The 19,577-nt window shown below is 36.5% G+C and overlaps 3 protein-coding genes across 5 annotated transcripts in view; 1 reads left to right on the top strand and 2 right to left on the bottom strand.

Moving 5' to 3' along the window:
- Positions 1–7,918, bottom strand: part of LOC129243736 (nuclear pore membrane glycoprotein 210) — a 128,548-nt gene extending 120,630 nt beyond the window's left edge. Inside the window, exons 1-14 of the mRNA XM_054880994.1 lie at positions 7,611–7,918; positions 6,993–7,482; positions 6,478–6,938; positions 6,256–6,412; positions 4,825–6,195; positions 4,523–4,765; positions 2,764–3,041; positions 2,601–2,697; positions 2,365–2,497; positions 2,068–2,274; positions 1,865–1,975; positions 1,396–1,524; positions 1,124–1,323; positions 786–1,052 (exon numbers count right to left, since the gene is read on the bottom strand). Of these exons, the coding sequence (XP_054736969.1) occupies positions 786–1,052; positions 1,124–1,323; positions 1,396–1,524; positions 1,865–1,975; positions 2,068–2,274; positions 2,365–2,497; positions 2,601–2,697; positions 2,764–3,041; positions 4,523–4,765; positions 4,825–6,195; positions 6,256–6,412; positions 6,478–6,938; positions 6,993–7,482; positions 7,611–7,768 (4,302 nt within the window). The 5' untranslated portion in view covers positions 7,769–7,918. The remainder of the gene's footprint in view (positions 1–785; positions 1,053–1,123; positions 1,324–1,395; positions 1,525–1,864; positions 1,976–2,067; positions 2,275–2,364; positions 2,498–2,600; positions 2,698–2,763; positions 3,042–4,522; positions 4,766–4,824; positions 6,196–6,255; positions 6,413–6,477; positions 6,939–6,992; positions 7,483–7,610) is intronic.
- A 2,479-nt stretch (positions 7,919–10,397) lies between these two features.
- Positions 10,398–19,291, top strand: LOC129243862 (angiogenic factor with G patch and FHA domains 1). 3 transcript variants are annotated; one of them, XM_054881249.1, is made up of 11 exons: positions 10,398–10,718; positions 10,780–10,900; positions 15,606–15,742; positions 15,819–15,935; positions 17,248–17,286; positions 17,412–17,853; positions 17,985–18,145; positions 18,206–18,539; positions 18,619–18,733; positions 18,797–18,902; positions 18,969–19,291. In XM_054881249.1, exons 1-11 carry the CDS (start codon positions 10,527–10,529, stop codon positions 19,134–19,136), a joined length of 1,932 nt encoding a protein of 643 aa, XP_054737224.1. In that variant the 5' UTR covers positions 10,398–10,526; the 3' UTR covers positions 19,137–19,291. The 3 variants fall into 3 exon arrangements, with proteins under 3 accessions (XP_054737224.1, XP_054737225.1, XP_054737226.1); XM_054881250.1 differs by lacking the exon at positions 17,248–17,286; XM_054881251.1 differs by lacking the exon at positions 17,412–17,853 and having other exon boundaries at positions 17,248–17,353.
- LOC129243863 (hexokinase type 2) lies at positions 10,904–12,641 on the bottom strand. Its single transcript, XM_054881252.1, has 2 exons — positions 11,622–12,641; positions 10,904–11,485 (listed from the first exon to the last, which is right to left on the bottom strand). The coding sequence occupies exons 1-2, from the start codon at positions 12,472–12,474 to the stop codon at positions 10,977–10,979; spliced, it is 1,362 nt and encodes a 453-aa protein (XP_054737227.1). The 5' UTR covers positions 12,475–12,641; the 3' UTR covers positions 10,904–10,976.
- Positions 19,292–19,577: the final 286 nt, after the last annotated feature.

Raw genomic sequence — 19,577 nt, 5'->3', positions numbered from 1 at the left:
AGAATAGACCCCGACATACTAAACATATGTCCAGCATGTGAAGGCACCCCGCAGGACACTAACCACCTTTTCACATGCCCCATTAAACCCACTCATCTATCACCCCTCTCCCTCTGGACCCAACCCGTCGAAACAGCTAGTTTCCTGGGTCTACCGTTAGATGAGCTAGACAAAGACGGCCGGTGATTACGCTACACTGACAGAGCAAAGGTACTGCTACAACAACAACAACAACAACATAAACTCGCCCTAGCAATACAACAAATTTGTTTGAAATTGTGTGCAAAATGCATGCATAAACGCTTAACCGCACAGTCCTAAAAGAGCAAACATATACACAAAGATGTATGTGTAGTGTGCAAGAGTCAAGAGTGTAGTAGACAAAGTCCAAAACATTTCAATGCTCTTTTTTTGGAATTTTTTTTTTATTTAAATTTACAAAAGTTTGTTATGAAACTCTTTACCGCGATTTATTTCCTTTTTTATAAGCAGAAGCAAGCAGTGTAAGGTTCTGAGAAGTTACTAGCCTCGGTGTGTACATCACTGCTGCGAGAAATGATTGAAAAAAATTTGCAACGCCGCTACGAAAACCAGGAAGCTCTACACTGTGTACTCCACATTGTGTGCAACATAAGGAAGAGTACTTTTTTAAAGTCTCGCTGCAGCCGACAGATAAGTGCCGGTGCATGCGATATTGTTTAAAATGGATTTTGTAACTCTTTAGCTTTAAAGTTATATGTAAGACTATGCAAAATGAAAAACAGATCTTTTTTAAGTTTACTCACCCCAATGGTCAAATTGTTGCCTAATTGTATATCCACGATATCCTTGCGCGACAAATCGTACTTCAGTCCATTTACATCGTCAATATTATGCGAGAATTCATTGCCCAAGTTGTCGTGTAAGGAAATTTTCAGCACAAAATTCATTCCACGTGGTATATTTGATTCGCTTTGCTTCAATCGCGAAGTGGGATATGCCAAGGAAGCCAAAATATATTGTATATTTTTCACTTCAATGCCGACTGGTAGGGTTTGCTCGAAAGTTTTCGCCTGTGAAAGACAGATGCCAATTAATCTTGTTATCCAAATTTAAAGACAAACATCTCACTTGAAGAACTTACAATAATCAGGTCGCGTCCTAGCGTATCCTGCGTACGCACAACACCGTCGGTGGAAACCTTAACAATGCCATTACTATCGCTATCCAGTTGGTAGACAACATCATCTGAATTTGCTTTTAATTGTATAGTGCTACGTGGGGCTACTAGAATCCAATCCATTTTAATGTGTTTGGGAGACTCAAGCTCCAATATTTTGAATACTGCAAGTAAGTATGTTAAATTGTTGTGTTTGAAGTGGAGATATTTAGAAAGAGATAAGCCGCACTACTTACCCACAACTTCAACTGAACTTGTTATTTTTTGACCTGTCGGCAATTCAACAGTAGCTTGAATTTTGGCCTTGCCGGGATTAACAGCCTTTACACGCACTGATATGAGATTCGAACTTTCATATTCGACACCTATAAGCATATAATGAAACAGTTTTTCTTTGTGGTTAAAATATTCAAAGTCTAATCAATGTAAACATAAATATTTTAAGCTTTTTCTGTCAGTTCCGTATCTGTGCCTGAACGTAAAACTCTATCATTCAAGCTCATCAGAAAACATCAATAATTTTCTGCGAATATTTTGTGAGCACGATTTGAAGCATTCCAGAATTATGCCGTATCGAAATATTCGCTTCATTTAACTGAATTACTGTCAATATATTGTATTGCTAACAAGTTTTAGATATATACCTATTTCCCTTACTTTATCCTATTCTAACAAAATATATGTTCTTCACGACTATTAACATACCAGAATCCGCAAATACATTATAGATGTCTACCACATCCGGTTGATTTGTTGTCCAAGTCACACGCATGTTCTCCAACGTGCCCAACACCATAGGCGAGAGATCAGGCACACCTGCAATTATTTACATTTACATTTGCATCGGCCATTTACCATACAGACAGAACACAAAAGGAGCATTTTATATCACATGGATAGCTACTAACCCCATATAGCTGCCGGCATCACTGCACCGCTACGTATGCGCACTAACGGTGTCTTCACTTGTATATTCACAAAAGGTACAACATGCACTTCTACTGTGTCAGCGGATATGACCACTTCTTTGCCATTTCCGGGATTTGTCATAATACATTTACCGGTGATTTTCGTTGTACCGAGCTTATGTGCAGTAACAATAGCTGACTCCATGGCTGAAATTGAATAGAAAAGGTTAGATTATGATATATAACAAATACATGCATGTGTCTGGGTGCGAAGCAGAAAATGTTTTACAAACTTACAAATAACTTTTCTGTCATGCACATAATAGACAATGTTCAGATCCGGTTGTGGGCCACCATGATAGTAAATTTGTACGATGGAGCCAACAACTAGTGTGGAATTCCGAGGATAGAGACGTAGTGGTGGAAATACCTAAATGGGCGACGTGAGGAGGAAAAGTGAGTTGTAGATATGTCCAAATATTTAATAAAACAATGTAGAAAACGTAACCATTTATGGTTGTGTATATATGTACCTGCACATTTACAGGTTCACTGGCAACCAGCAAATCGCCACTTCCGGCCGTAAAAACAATTTTCGTCTCACCAAGATTATTGCCGGTTACAATGTATCTACAAGTATTGGGAAATGTATTCACTTAATATTTATGAATTGTATTAGTTTTTGTTCTCACTTACTTCACTTCGCCCTTTTCCAAATCGAATTGTTCGCCTAAAGTCACGCTTAGTATATCTCCATTGAAAATCTCTTCAGACAATTCGTAGACATGTAAATTGAATGGGTCTATTTTTAATAAATTGTCATTGGAATCATACAACTTAACGATAGCTTCTATGGATTTTGTGCGTTCAACACGATCGGGTGCTTCGACACGAATGGAGCCGATTGTAACAACAGAAATTGAAAGATGAGCCGGCTCCGTCATTAAACAACGATCGATGACCTCCAGACGTGCCTTTAAGAAAGTATGAAATTATTGTATTTTGTTGAAAAAAACAATTATTTTGTTAACAAAAAATTATTTTGTTGAAAAAAAAAATTTTTTTTGATAAAAAAAGTATTTTGTTAAAAAAAAAATATTTTGTTAAACAAAAATTATTTTGTTGAAAAAAAATTATTTTGTTAAAAAAAAAATTATTTTGTTGAAAAAACAATTATTTTGTTAACAAAAAATTATTTTGTTGAAAAAAAAAATTTTATTTGATAAAAAAAGTATTTTGTTAAAAAAAAAATTACTTTGTTAAAAAAAAAAATATTTTGTTAAAAAAAAATTATTTTGTTGAAAATAAAAAATTATATTGTTAAAAAAAAAATTATTTTGTTAAAAAAAACATTATTTTGTTAAAACAAAACAAAAATTATTTTGTTAAAAAAAAATTTTTTGTTAAAAAAAATCTTTTGTTAAAAAAATTATTTTGTTAAAAAAAAATATTTTGTTAAAAAAATTATTTTGTAAAAAACAAAAATTATTTTGTTAAAACAAAAATTATTTTGTTTAAAAAAAAGAAGCAATTATTTTGTAAAAAAAAACGAAAGAATTATTTTGTTATAAAAAAATATACGAGTATCTTTTGTTAAAACATAAACAATTATTCTGTTAAAAAAAAACGTTTGTTAAAAAAATTATTTTGTTAAAAGAAAACAATATTTTCTTAAAAGAAAAAATTATTTAAAAAAAAAAAAACTTTTATTAGAGATAAACGAAATAAGTTAGGGAGCTTTATGGTGCTTTACGTGCACCAAATTAATTTTCCATTTCTTGTAATTACTGTAGGCGCTTTTTTTGCTCAAATGACGATTATAGCAAATAAATTGTTGGATTTGAGGTGACAAAACCAGTTGTCCTAATTATCAACGACTTATTGGCGCACCCTCGTAAACAAAGAAAAATTCCTGTCTCGATGCACTTTTTTTTTTTGGATAACTAAAAGTTTTCGTACAGTTATTTGGACGAACTTTTGTACACGAATAAACAAAAGTCAGCTGAGCTGAACAATGTCCATCCTCACTTTTTATAGAAGATAGAAAATGTCACACATTCGCCTGGTTAGATTATAACGCTGTTGCGAGAAAAGAAAACACCGGCCGCCGTAGCTGAATGAGTTGGTGCGTGACTACGATTCGAAAGTGCGCAAGTCGAAACACCAAGCACGAGACTCCAATTCATAGGAAAAGTTTTTGCTAATGGCGGCCGCTTCTCGCAGACAATGGCAAGCCTCCGAAAGTTTTGCTGCGATGAAAATGTTCCTCACAAATAGGAGGAGCTCGAAAATCCAAAGACGGTGTAAACGCCAATTATATAGGAGTATATGTATATATTTCAAAAAACTCATTGCAAAAAAATGTATTATCAAAACATAACCTCAATCTTGGGAGTTTTTCTGGATAAGTAAGATTTTTGTTAGTGTAATGTAATTAAAAAACAAAACTACTTACATGACCTACACGCAGCGGAGTTATTACCAACTCCTTTTCTTTTGCATCATATTCCACGTTCACAACATTCTGTTCATATAATTCGAATTCATAGAAGCCACTGCCTTGTGAAATAGGTATGCGCTCGCGGCGATTTTTGGCCATAAAAATGCTGACATGATCACTGGGGAAAAGTGTGCTGTTCACAGCCATGAAACGAATTTCATTCTCAATAACAGGAGTGTATACTTCGCTGGTTTTGGGCTAGGAATAAAATAATTTTTTCAAATATAAAAAATAAATAAACAAAAAACTCGACTTACATTCTTCACACCAAAATTGGGTTCTTCCGGGTAAATATTGTGTTTTCTCAACACTGTCGCATCATAGCGCGTCACCACACCTTTAATGCGGAAGTTCTGTGCCACATCCGCTATGGTGGTGATGAGCACATCACGTGCAGGTAGCCGAACTCCCATATATAGCTCTTCTTCGGTACGGCGATAATGCATAATGGCATCATTTTGGTAGCGCTCATCACCAGCGGCAAATTCCCAATCAATAAACAGCGAAGTGATATTCATCAATTTCCTATTCTTTGAATCTTGTACCTCAATTTCTATTTCAAATTTATCATCGCGTTCTTTAATGTGCAGCAGAGAATTTTTCACCTCCATTGGACAAGAAGTACGCAGTTGCTCTGTTGCATAAAGATTGAGGAAACGAGGTTTAACACAATAAACGGTAGTACTAACAGTGGATATATACGGTTGGAAATTTGAGTGCAACAGAGCATTGTGTATATTGAAAGTGAACGTGGTTCTGCCAATTTTGCGGCACATTACATTGAATACATGCATCGGTTCTTGTGTCTCAAATTCCAAGTCGTTAATCTCAGCAATTTTTTCATCATATTCTACCGATTTTGTTAATTCACTTTCTAGTGTGAACATTTTTTGTGGACCATTCGATAAGATAATGTTGCGCGATGCACCGATAGGCAATACTACTTCATTTTCACTTGGATTTATAACTAACAGTGGTTCAAAAACACTCAACGTTACCTCGTCCTTAAGTACTCTATCTTGGAATTTATATGAGACACGGAAATTGGTAAGACCAATGGCAGTGCTGCGCAGATGTATAACCTGGCAGGCATCATCAATCATTTGTGTAGTCTGCTCGTTGTAGTCTACTTGGAAGATCTGATTCGAAAACTCATAATCGAAAACGAGGTTTTCACAGCGCGTAAATGGAACGAGTGTCTGATTGGCATACGCGTACATAGCAATATTCAGACGCACATAATCTTTCAGCGCTGTTTCAAAGTTATATTTTAAGATTTCCAATTTAACAGGTGGCAGGAAATATATATCTGCTTGCCTTGTAATTTTAGGATTTTTTGTCAACGCAACTCTAATGCTGGCATGTGTGGCAAGAATAGATCCTTCTTCCAAAGAATCCGCCTGTAAACGTTTGCTATCCGTATGTCGTATAACTGTATTGGCGAGACCTGACTGTGAAATATGTAATGTACGTTGATTTTGCGAGTGCCAGGTGAAAGAACCATCGCCACCGCGTGCATGAAATTGAATTTTTTGTGTCTTTATAACATTTGGATCAAAGGGAAGTATAACTTTGCTGGGCGAAAGGAAAAGTTCACTAAAAATTTGCAACTCTGCTTGGGCGGTAAGCTATGAAGAAAGCATAAGTTTAATATATTAATGATACCTCGAAACAAATGCATCATTTACCTCTTTGAAAGAACCGTAAACTGGTGAAACACCTTCACGAATAGCTTCACCATATATGCGGCTGCCATTTTTATTTTTGGAAATTATATAAAAGAGCACGTCATCCAATTCAGATTGCATGGAGAAACGCGAACCCAGTGTAATCTTCTGATCATCACTAAAATAAAGAATATTTTAATTGATTAATTTCTATCAATAAATGAGTTTCATAAATTTAGCTACCTTGTGTACAAATCTAGCGCTATTTCATGCTTTTCGCCCTCTACTGTAATCCAATTATTGTGTGGCAATAGACTTAGGCCCAAACGTACCGGTTCAGCCACTGTCACTCGTGCACTAGGCGTTGAAGCTTTCACAAGTGTGCTATCTAAATTACTGCTCTCCTCGTCGATTGGTGCATTGCGGTCGCGGAGAACTACTACTGTTTTGCCAAGTTTTGAAGCGGTGGCGCTATTTCCATTTATTGATGCGACATTGCTATCTTCTATTTCTAAAAAGTACTGTTCGTTCAATGAAATCTCCTGTAATTTACCCAATTTCATTTGCAGTATACGAAAGTTAATCGTATCACCCGGAAGCAAAGTCACATCTGAAGGCTCAAGAATAATATTAGCCAAAACATTGATGTAGACTTCCATTTTTGGCACATGACTATACTCCGGATAAGGAATACTTATGGTAACCTAACAAAAATAATAATAGTAAAAATTCTCATAAAGAATAATTAAGTAAATTACCTTGGCAGTGCCTGTATTGATGCCTTCTAACAACACCATATAACCTTTCATACGCTGTGCCTCAAATTTTTCCAATGCCGGAGGCACAACATGGTAGGCGCTCTCACTGAAAGTCAGGAACCTTAAAGCCGGTGCCCAATTTTTATTAGCGCTACGGCTGCTCAATGAAGAAATCACCCAACTGAACTCAATACCTTCCAGCGTTGTGAACTCGTTGCCTTGTGAATCCTCTGCGCGTAACTCAAACGTCTCCGGCGCCTCCTCCAGGAATAGTTGGCGCGACGTAGTGCGCACTGCCAATTTATCAATAACGTCGAGTATAACATCGCACCGCAAATTTTCACCTGTGCTGACATCCTCCGCCAAGACAATGGCAGCATTGTGACGAGGTTCATGCGTTAATACCGTCACCATTGCACGATAGGAGCACTCGCTCTCTATGTCTTCATATAAGGGAGTGATAAGTATCAAATCTTGTCGCGATGATGACCTAAAAGAGTAAAAGATCAAAATTTTGATTTTTGCTAATTAGCATTTGCAATGAGACAACGGGCAAATTGAGGTTAGATTTGGCGCGTTGTTGCAGCTGCTTGAAATATAAATTTAAGTAGAACTTACCATTTAAAACATCCCTTTTCAATAACTTCTAATGTAAAGTTTACTGAAATTTTGCTAAATATAGGAAGTAAAACACGCGGATAATTCAATTTTATTGCCGTTGCCGTTCTGCTCAAAGCAATTATGGTAAACAGCACCCAAAAGACTTTGCACGCCATTTGAGCAAATTTTACAAAGCACGAACAATGACTTTAGATATGTTACTAGTTTTATAATGATTTATATTTTATCACACAAAACAAATATTATATTAATTGTTTACAAAAACCGCGAGGAATTACGCAAAATTGTTAAACCCTCACGTAGTTTACCGCTCAAATGAAAAGAAAATAAACCGGCATAGGGTTGCACAGACCGAAACGTCCAGTAGGAATTATGAGCGCTAATAACCCAATATAATAAATTGGGTGGAAATTAAAATTTGCATCTAAGTAGCATCAGCGAGCAAGCAATTTTTTTATTTATTACTTATTTTCATTTATTTATTTGTACAATAAATTAAATACTCTGCAAATACAGTAGGACTCGCAGCGCTGACGACGAAGACCTACAGCTGTCCTTTGCAAGGTATACAAAGCAATTTATAAATTTCTTTAAGTATTGTATTAAATTCGTCTGAGTAGATCTACCTCTTTCAGAAGTTATACATTAATTGTATATATATTTTGAATAATGGGAATTTCATCATCTCGATGTGGTCGGATGTTGATGCTATTTAACTAACTTTTGTGGTTCCTTTATAATACCTTAAAATATAAGTAGATAAAATTGTCAGCTGATTATAAAGTGATGGATTATGCGTCAGCTGGTCACACAAATATGAAAAAAAAAATATTTTTTCAGTGATTTCCTCCCAAACGAAAATTTATCAGATGATAGTTTATGTATTGTTTTTAATAAATAAATAAGTCAGCTGGCTATATGTAGGTGGAATGTGCGTCAGCTGATGCCCTGAAGGTGTAACGTAGGAGCTAGTCGGAAACATTTATAGCCTAAGTAAATGTATCAGCTGACGAGTTTCCCCCAACATACTGCCAGCTGATTTGTTTTATTACTTACAGGATCATTTCAACAATCCGCACAAACATTTTTTTTTCGGGAGGAAATGACGTACTTGAAGTTATTCAACATTACATTTAATGTGCAAACTGAAATGTATAATTTTATGGCAATGTTTGGATTAAATCAAATTTTTTATGGGAACTTTCCGATTCTTAAGAATTGGATTAAATAAATATTTTGTTAAGCAAATCAACTAATTTATAATTTTTCAGTACTTAAATTAATAATGTTTCAGATTTATAATAATACAAAAAGTTATTTAATTATGTTTGGTAATTTAATCATTTTCATTTTCGCTTCTGCTCATCCCACTTTCTTCTCTTTCTGACTCACTGTCAGAGTCGCTGCCAGAGCTGTTTTCCACCATGTCTTCATTATCGTCATCTGTTTAAAAATACAAAAAATAATTTAAAATACATGTTTAAAAAAAAAATAAAATTTAAAAAAAATTCTTACCTTCTTCTGATTGAGTTATTTGATCAATGGATATTGGTAACTGAGTGCCAGAAAACCACATGAATTCATATCTGTTATTTATTTCTATCCGGCCATAGTCAGAAGGCTCATTGACAGTTGGTACTTTCAGGTGTGCTTGAGACCAAGTTTCCGAAATATAACACGTCCTTAGAAAATGATTATATAATTCCGTTTTGCACGGCGGAAGAGATGAGCCATCAATACCTTTCTTAGGTAATCGAAACGAATTGTCATTATCAAGAAATTTGTATGTCTTTTGAAACAATGCTACTCTCGCCTCATTTATAAACTTTAATCGTTTCAAACCATATACATTACATATAAACTCTTGTATTTTGTCAAAAAAGTCAAGTCTCTTCTCAGATGGTTGTGACAATTGGATGAAACATTCAATTCAGATTTTGACATTATTGAAAATGGGCGGTTTTTGCCGTTCGTAAAATTACAAATTACAAAAATTGGAAACATTTCAAAAAAAGTATTGCAAATGATTTGTGTTCAATGGTTTTAACACGGAAAGAAGTTTTACGCAAAAATACTGTGGATTGCGTAGCCGGAGTTGGACTGATGAGGGTTATTTTTATGAAAGGAAACGAGTTTTTTAATAAAGACAGCCACGACCACCATATTTGGTTTGCAGACATGATAATCGATTTTTTGTGAGGAAAATCTGTTTATAAAAGGCATGAGGACCCGTTTGTAAAACTGATCGAAGCAATACAATACACTTATAAACCGTAATTTTTGGCTTTTAATTACTTTATTATTTTTTGTGATACGCTTAATATCATTGTTTTTAAGTTTCGATGAGTTGCATGTTTTTATTTTCAAAAATATTTCTCAATTTTAAATTACAGCACAAAATACTGCAGTTTTACAATGAACCTTTCTCTGAACATCCCTGCATACGAACTTCGTTTTTATTTCATGTATGACAACACTAACTTTTCCCTAAATTACAGAATTTTAATATTAAATCACTTTAAAACTGTAAGCCTCCGGCGGGTGCGGTTCTCAGTTCTAAAATGGGCATACACCCCTCTATCCCACCTTTTTAACTTTTTTTGTCAAAGCGATATACATTATACTAAATATTTTGTTTATATTCGGCAATACTTTCATTGTGGCACGACGTTACGTCTCACTCATATATGACAAAATTTGTTGCCGCAACTTTCGCAACGATTTCATTGTGTCGGGCCTAGTGTTGATAATCCGATAATTTATCGATACTTAACTTGCCTTTGTTTGAGGAGGCGGTGGAATTTTTTGTTCGATTTTCGTTCCGAGTCAGCTGTTGGAGTAAAGAAAGCGTATAAATACAGGAATTTTTAAGTAATTTATTTTAATACAAAATCGGTGATAAATAAACGGGAAATGTCTGACAGCGAGTCAGAAAATAACACAAAAGATGTGAAGCGTAACGGTATAAATTTTCAACTTAAGGAAAATACCGTAATTGTAAAGCTGGAACATGAAGAATTATGCGCCTACATAGGGGAGCTGCATGAGTTGCTTATAAAAAAAGACAAGAAAATTAAAAAGTACAAGGAGAAATATAAAGAGCTGGTGAGTACACAGAATTGAAGTTGCTTGAACATGAATCCTATAAAACAATGTTATTTCCCAGCTGAAAAAATTCAAAGTCGAAAAAACAAAAGCAAACAGTGACACCGAGAAAACGCTTGCTACCACAAGCGTTGAACTTGCCACCAAAACACCTGCTTTGGAAGACAATAAACTAACAGAAGGTGTGTATTTATAACATCTTTTATTAACTGTTTATTTGTTATCGAGTAAAGATATTACGTATAAACAAAAATACATTTAATTTTTGCTGGCCACTGCTGCCACTAGTGCCGCACCACGCCCGGAACCATCCTCTGACAGCATTAGTTCGAATCGCGTTTTCGGATTTACCAATTTATGCATGGTTTCTCGCATATAAAAATCGAAGTGAGGATGAAACCGGTAGACGGATCCATCTACCCCTACCACTACATGTGGTTCGGCAATTTTATTTATTAAACCACTCAAGCCTACTGCAACCAATTTGGCTGCACGCTTTGAAATACACTCGCAAATATATCTGAGTTTTTGACAGTCCTCCACCGAGGCTTTTTCCAAGCCAAACAATTCTTTGAGTATGTTGCGTGTTTGTTGGAAATCGGGAAAGCTATCGTTTTCAATTTCCGATATGAAACGTGTTTCAATACAACCAATGTCTTTTTTAAGGATATTAATGAAATTATGTTTGACGGTGTTACGCACAAATATTAGGTTTTTTTGTATAGCATCGTGTAGCACCAGACGCACTAACTCACCGAGGTACATTCCTGGAAATATAATAAGTTTTGTTTCAAATCGATTGTTGCGCAATTCATGTAGGACTAAAATGTTCACAAACATGTAAAAAAATAAAACAACAAACCAATACACTGCTCCTAATCATTTCCCCTCGCGCGTACCAACCTGATATCATTTTTTCAAACAGTTGTGTACCCGCATTCAGCGAGTGTTTATCAACTTTGCGATCGTAATCGGTGCGCACGAACTCTAGTTGCCCATTTTCGCCAAAAGCACCCCATTCTGTATTCACTAATATATTGGGCTTATCAATTTTGTATTCTGGTTCTAATAACTCAGCATTTTCAACACGCTCCACATAGCAAGCATTACAACCGGTACCGATAATAACACCAATGCGACATTCTGGGTTCCGATGAGCGCAGGACATGAGAGTACCAGTAGCATCGTTCAGTATTGCCATCACTTCGATCACTAAATCTCCACGTCGTGCTATAGCTTCCTTCAACAAACGCCCCACATCCTCTTTTTCCACACCAGCACACTGGAAACCCTTTGTCCAGCGTACCAACAGTCCTTTAGTTAGACCCAATTGTATGCAGGGAAATGAAAATGTGAAACCAAGTGGCAAATGTTGATCACCTAGCGAATGTTCATTAACGAACTCCGCCAAACAATTAGCAATGTGATCGAAAAGTTGTGTACCCGAACCTGTCATGATTTCTTTGGGTACCGCATACACTTTAGAATTGATTTCTGCTTCATGATGCCCCTTAAGTGCCACACGCAAAACTCGAAAATTTGTGCCGCCCAGATCCAAAGCTAAATAATTGCCTTTCTCATCACCGGTTGGCAAATCTTGCACATAAGTCATATAACATTTTGTATCTGCTTGTTTGTGTGCAGCCTGTGACAGGCCCTTACGTATTTCGGCAGTGAATCGTTTGTATACTTCCTGTAGTTGTGAGTCGCTGATGATGAACTCTTTAAGAAAATCCTTTAGATTTTGGTCCTGCATTTTACTGTTGGTGTTCAATTCGTTGTGATCCAAATTCGCTTATACGGCAAGATATTTTAATTTATTTTGTGTATGCGAGTGTGTTTTTGCGCGGACAAGCCTTTACTGCTGCCAACTTTCGAGATAGGCGGTCGCCAATATTCTAAATGGGCGCGCTTCAAAAGCCTGGAACTGTCAGTGTATTTATTTAGTTAGTGCAAAAAGCTGCTTTGGGACTTCGCGCAAATCTAATTGATAAGAAATCAACTTTTATTACCGGCAACCATTAGAAAATCTGTTTTCTTAGATACAGTGGGCTTTTCTTAATGAGCACAATATATTATATTTTTTGAGCAAATGTGGTGTGAGCAAGAAATAATTTTTTGGTTAAATTAAGTATTAACATAGAAATTAAGAAAAATTTCAGTAGCTTCACCGGCCAGCAAAGCAATGCCAGAGTTAGAGCGGCATAATGACTAAATGAGCCTTCGTGTTTCAGTCAAGGATGAAGCCGTTTATGGAAGATATTAAAAAAAACTTTAGGACGGTACTGCGCTATAGGTCTTGCGTTGTCGTGGTGAAACAAAACTTTGCGTCTATCCACTAAAGACGGTCGATTTTTTTTAAGTGCCTCATTCCGGTTTGATAGCTGATGGGAATAATAATCAGCAGTTATTGTCTGGTTTGGTTCCAGAAGTTCATAGTAAACAATACCAGCTATATCCCACCGAATAGACAGGATAATTTTCTTGGGATGAAGGCCATCTCTAGGGGTCGGTTCTGGTGTTTCATATTTATCTAACCATTGGCGTTTGCGAACAGGATTATTGTAAAGGACCCATTTTTCATCGCTAGTAACGATACGGTTCAAAAAAATTTCATTTTCAAGCTGTTGCAGCAGCTGAGAACACACATTCACTCTCTGCTGAAGGTTGGCGACGGAAAGTATATGCGGAACCTATTTTCCCAGCCTTGAAACCTTTCCCAACTGAACCAGGTGCCTGTGAACTGTTCCATGCGATGAATTTAACCTCTCAGCTATCATATCGACTATCAAATTTGGCTCAGCTTCCACGAGTTCGAGCAAGGCGTCGGAATTAAAGACTTCAGGACGACCAGCGCGCGGGGCATCCTCCACGTCGCAGTTACCACTTCGAAATTTTGAAAACCTCTTTTGCGCAGTCCTTACACTCACGGTATCCTCTCCGTGAACAGTGTTGCCTTTTTACCACTTTTATAAAAAAAATACAAAATATGCCTCTTATACGCGTTCGAAGACTTCATTTTATTTTTTAACAACGCGTGCTTCTATCCGCGATTAAAATCACTTGTTGAACGCACAATATATCAAAGAAAATATAAATAAAAAAAATAAATAATTGGCGCGTACACTTCTGTTAGGTGTTTGGCCGAGCTCCTCCTCCTATTTGTGGTGTGCGTCTTGATGTTGTTCCACAAATGGAGGGACCTACAGTTTCAAGCCGACTCCGAACGGCAGATATTTTTATGAGGAGCTTTTTCATGGCAGAAATACACTCGGAGGTTTGCCATTGCCTGCCGAGGGGCGACCGCTATTAGAAAAATGTTTTTATTAATTTTGCTTTCACCGAGATTCGAACCAACGACCTCTCTGTGAATTCCGAATGGTAATCACGCACTAACCCATTCGGCTACGGCAGCCTAGAAAATATAAATAGTTCCGTTATATTCCGCGAATAATCTTTTGTATGCAAAAATTGTACAAAAGTGAAATTATGGGTAAAATACGCACGAACTTATGGACTGACCTGATATACATATATTGTACATCAGACCGTACTACCTTAGAAGAAAATGTTTGCCGTACACCACTGGGTAAAGTATTTTCGCCAAGCAATTTCGAATCGAAATATTTTCTTAACAAAAGTTTAATGATTTTTAGCGAAGTTTAACTCATTGACTTTCGTGTGGTAGAAACTAAAGTCTTGTGGGTAGCTACTAGAATGGGTTACCTAAGGTCAATGGGTTTTGAAACAAAAAATTGTCTCCTCGATTGAAATATAATATTTTTTTTTTATTGCCTTGCCAAATTTCTTTGCACTCGGAAGTGTACGGTGAACTTTTTTTCGGCACTGTCTAATACACATTTACATAAATGTATATGGTTTGAACATGGCTCCATGCATGAAGCATCACACGAGAGACTGCCAGACAATAGTAAACCGACAAAAACATTTCTGTCATCAAAAATTTGCTCATAACAACCAATTGGCATTCGATAGGCGTCAACCCCCCCTAAACTCTCTCAATAAAAATTAGATGTGAACCTCAGTTTAACACCTAACAAATAATGCTTTCATAAATTATATGAAAATCACAGAATTTTTTAAAACTTTTATTCCAACAAAATTTTAGTTATAGTAATTTCTACTTTGACATTTCGCCCACTGTACAATGAATGTACATATGTAATTCCTATTTGCAATTTTCCACTGCATTTCAAATGTTCAGTACAGGTATACTATTCCACGCTTGCATGCATGTACACACTAACATACATAACTTGCCCTCTCACACTATATAATTAAGTATCTGAAAATTTGATTAGAAAAACTATTAGTTTTACATTATAAATGGGAAGCATCCTATATGTAAACAAAAGGCATATAAACATATGTAGTTTCCCAAAAACAAAAAACTAAGTAACTGACGGCGCTGATAAGGAGCGCCAAAGTAAATACATTGCATGTCGCTGTAATCTCCGGTATTGGCGTCTCCGTTGCAATTTTTTTAATGCAAACAGCAAAATTCAGTGGCAAAATACTAGAAGTGAAATTTCATCCTCCGGATATGAAATATGTACTATCACTAAGACCTAGCACTTGTAAAGTGCTCTGATCAGTTTTTCGATGCACCCCGTTGGCTACTTGCGCAATATAAATTGGTAAAGTTGACATTAGTACCAATAAAGATAATGCAAGTTACATTTTTGCGTATATATGGGGAACACACATCATGGCTGGGGTGTAGACGGGATTCATACGCTTGCAATAACCTTTCTTCATTTCCAAAGGCATTGCATTACATTACGTGTTTGTACTATTACTTGGGAAAGCTCAGATATTTTATAACTTTACATTTATCTTTTATTGTGTTTATATTTTTTTAAAAAGATAATGCCGCTACTGTTGACAATTTCGTTGACGAAATTCGTCAGGCAGCCGAACAGGCACAGAATTTGAATGGTTTCGTCTATGAGCCCACGTCTGGACTGTATTATGATCAAAAGACTGGCTACTACTATAATGCGGTAATGTGAAATTTACAAAAATAACTTGACCGTACTGTAATTTTCTGATTTTTTTATCTATATGTATTTATGTTAGGAATATGGCCTCTATTATGATGGAAATAACGGCTGCTACTACAACTACAATCAAGAGAGAAATGCCTTCGAATTTCATTCGCAAGTTTCTGCGCAGCAATTACAGAAAACTGCAGAGGTGAGCCGTTGGGAGTGACTATATATTTTTGCTTTTCTCTCGTTTGCTCGAAACAGTCTAGTATCTGGAGTAGTTAAATTTAGAGAGAAGCTCTACAGGGCTATTGGGCAATGTAGGCCAAAAAAAGATCACTAAGAAGAACACCGCTTCGGCATAGCCTAAAATACAACAATTTATATGGCAGCGATGTCTGAGAGCATTCCTTTTTTAGGTATAATAATTATTTAGTTAGGTCTAATGGAACGCAATGCTGGAGACGATTCTGGTTGTATGTAAGTGGTAATCATCAGTTTTATCTGCAATGGATGGTATTTCACTTCAGTACTAAGCCATCTCTTCAGTAATACTTTTTTCGTAAATAGCCCTTTTGCCGTTGCTTTGATTTTGGTCGACTTGAAAAATACTTGGCAACCCTTTTTCTTTCCCATGTAAACCTTGAAAAGCAAAAACTAAAATAACAATATTCCCACGTGGTCGAACTTCAACTGAGCTGAAGATCCAAGTCGATGACACACCAATTCCGACTGTAAATAATTCCAAGTTACCGAAATTATGAAACGAATAGCTGACTTGGCGCGTACTAACAACCATATGAGTTCATTTCTGAGCTCTGGTAGGTAGGCCACATGTCTTACAACCAATGTAATCTTAGTAATTACCACCGTTCTTAATGGTGCTGCGTAAGTAACGAAATTTACCCAAAAACAAAATTTTTTAACCAATACAAACGTCCCATATTAATTTTTCTATCTTTCTCTCTACCGTTAGTCCTTCTCCCGGATTTTAGTATACTAAAAGGCTGTGGCTGAGGGTATCAAAATTAAAAGAAATATTCGATTCTTTAATTTTTTCACTTACATAAATAAGCAGCCTAAATTTATATAACAATCGAATGAACTGCTCTGCTCGCACGACTCCCTTGCGATACTTTGCGCACTGTTGAATTAATAATACTCGTAGCATTAAACATTCTTCAACATTTCTTTGAAGAATGCTGCTAAGGGTCAGTCCTTGCATTGATATAAATCTGGATCGTAGCGGTAACGAAGAGATGGCTGCCATGTGAACGCCATCTATCGGATTCATTATGTTTGGTATTGCATTGCTAGCGAGTTCTGAGCTATATTGAAGATTTCGAACCAAAATTGTCTCCTTTATATTGTTCAATGATTTGCATTGAATTCCATGTACTTTTAATCCCAAATCATTTGAAGTCAGCTGCTCCCCTAACTGGTGCTGTAGAAAATATATAAAATAAGTTATCCAAGATTATGACTTTGTATGCTATGTATGTGTTTTCTCCCTTTTGCAGGGCAACAACGCCAACTGTAAAGATGTTCTAACGAATTATGTAAATAATTCACTTTTAAATCGTTTTTCAAATCTTAACATAAACCGAATGCGTAGCAATGCATTAGGTAAGCTTGGTAGCGTGAAATGTCGATGAAAACGCGGATTTCTTTTCTACTGTTACAGGATGATATTGATGTGAACGAGGTGGTCGAGTTCGATGAGTTTGGCGGCGTAATAACCGATCAAGAGCGTCTGCATAAAATCAAAGAGGAACGCCGCAAAGAGCAGGAGGAGGAACGTGCATGGCGCAAAAAGAAGAAATCTAAAAATTCAAAGACGGCAAAGAGTGCCAAGTCGTCGAAACGCAGGCATAAATCGAAGAAACGTAAGCGCTCACGCAAACACTCGCACTCATCGTCAGATTCCTCTGAGAGCGAGAGCGAAAGTGACGAAGAAAAAACCTCGTCAACGAAGCGTGCACGCCAGAAGTCCCTTGACGTAGAGGATGGCGAGTTAACCGAGTCTAGCAGCAGCGAAAGTGGCAGCCAAAGTGAAGATAGCAGATATAGTAATAACAAGGAGGGGAAGGGAGTTGCAACTTTTTCGGGCGGTGGGCGCTTTCAAGGTTTGTTTATTGTTTTTTTGTGTTGTTTGAGAAAGTAAGGAAAAGAAATTCGCGTTTAAGTCAAACTTGAATGCAACAATATCATATTATATTACAATTTAAATGAAATATTATACACTGCTGTCTTTTAGATATAGCCAAAAAATATCCTCCTTCGCTGCGCATTATTGTGCAAGAAAGCAATTTGGATAGCGTAAAAGTTGGTAGTCTAAGTCTGATTACTTATAAGGGCGGTAGTTTGGGGCGTGAAGGCAATCACGATGTCATAATACCGGATGTCAATGTGTCCAAGGTTGGTAGATGAGTGTTAAAATAAATAAAAATTATTAATAAATTCACTTTATTCTCTCAGCTACACATGAAGTTCCATTATGACCACAAGCAATGTATTTACAAATGTATCGATTTGGGTTCACGCAATGGTACTGTACTGAATGGCACGCGCATGTCTGCATCGAAGAAAGAGAGCTCTGAGTATGATTTAGCGCATGGCAGTGTTTTGCAAATCGGTCAAACGAAGCTGCTGTGTCACGTGCACGAAGGTAACAGCACATGTGGCTTATGTGAGCCGGGTTTGTTGATCGAGTCGCCGCGTGAAAGTAGCGGTACGACTAGCAACACTGTTGTGCTATCACACCGCGAACAGTTAAAGAAATTGCAAAAGAAGTATGGCTTGGAGAAAGAGAGTGCGTGAAGACTAGTTCAAAATATATACATATATTTAAAGAAATACCAATATTCATATCTGTCTATGATCGGTTTCAGAATTTGTGGAGGCTAAACAAATTGTCGGCAACTATAATGATCGCGCTGCAACGCGGCGCATACAGATCGGCAGTTCAACAGATGGCGAGAAAACTCAGTCAGCTTCTGTTAATACGTAAGCGTACTCTTGCCACGTTTGACTTGGTTAAATCTCAATTCATTTTCATTCTTTTTCAAGTGAAATCTCTTCCGAAAATAAGGGCTTCAAAATGCTCTCTAAACTCGGCTGGAATAAGGGCGAGGCTTTGGGAAAAGCTAATGATGGTTCAGGACTTTTGGAACCGGTATGTTATTTCAATTGAAAATCACTATTCATTTTACTAACTATTTGCACTTATGCTTCTCTTCAGATCAATGTCGCATCGAATGAAGGGAAAAAAGGTTTGGGTTGCGAGGCAGCTGCCTCGGGTAGTGTAGCACTTTCCAATGCAGATAAGCGCAAGATTGCCACTTGGCAGAAGACGCAGGCCCGTTATCAGCAAACTGATATTTTTGGAGATAGCGAAGATAGTACTTAATAAATTAAGTTACTCGTGTTTAAAATAATAACAATGTTTGAATAAAAAATTATGTGTTCAACAGTTCCTATTATATGAGAAGACAATGAGCTAATGAGCTGATACAACAACTGTTCATTCAAATTTGCAGATAAAATTTAGAACGAAAAAAAAGATTGTGGATTTTTAGACTGATGAAATATGGTAATGGCAACAATAAGTGTTTCTATGGCACTTCAGTATTGGAAAAAAAGCCCTATAATTGAGGAATGAGATAAGTTGGAGTCTAATTTGTGAAAAAAACTTAGTTTTAACTATGAATAATATGATTTTCAAATTAATCAAACGTAAAAAAGTGCCAAATACATACATTGAATCTAACTCAAAAATCTGGTACATAATGAGTTGAAGCTAGCGGGTGGTGGAGGAGAAAGGGTGTCATTAGATCGGCAGGCAGTTATT

The sequence above is a fragment of the Anastrepha obliqua genome, chromosome 4 (assembly GCF_027943255.1).
Source record: "Anastrepha obliqua isolate idAnaObli1 chromosome 4, idAnaObli1_1.0, whole genome shotgun sequence".
NCBI classification, from domain to species: Eukaryota; Metazoa; Arthropoda; class Insecta; order Diptera; family Tephritidae; genus Anastrepha; species Anastrepha obliqua.
Note: the sequence above shows the minus strand (reverse complement) of the source record. Positions and strands in the feature narration are given on the sequence as shown.

Coding starts and splice junctions, on each gene's coding strand:
- LOC129243862 (XM_054881249.1), top strand. CDS start 10,527: ATGTCTGACAGCGAGTCAGAAAATAACACAAAAGATGTGAAGCGTAAC. Junction 15,936..17,247: donor AATTACAGAAAACTGCAGAG/GTGAGCCGTTGG, acceptor TCCCTTTTGCAG/GGCAACAACGCCAACTGTAA. Junction 18,146..18,205: donor CGGATGTCAATGTGTCCAAG/GTTGGTAGATGA, acceptor TTATTCTCTCAG/CTACACATGAAGTTCCATTA.
- LOC129243863 (XM_054881252.1), bottom strand. CDS start 12,474: ATGCAGGACCAAAATCTAAAGGATTTTCTTAAAGAGTTCATCATCAGC. Junction 11,486..11,621: donor GTTTGAAAAAATGATATCAG/GTTGGTACGCGC, acceptor TTATATTTCCAG/GAATGTACCTCGGTGAGTTA.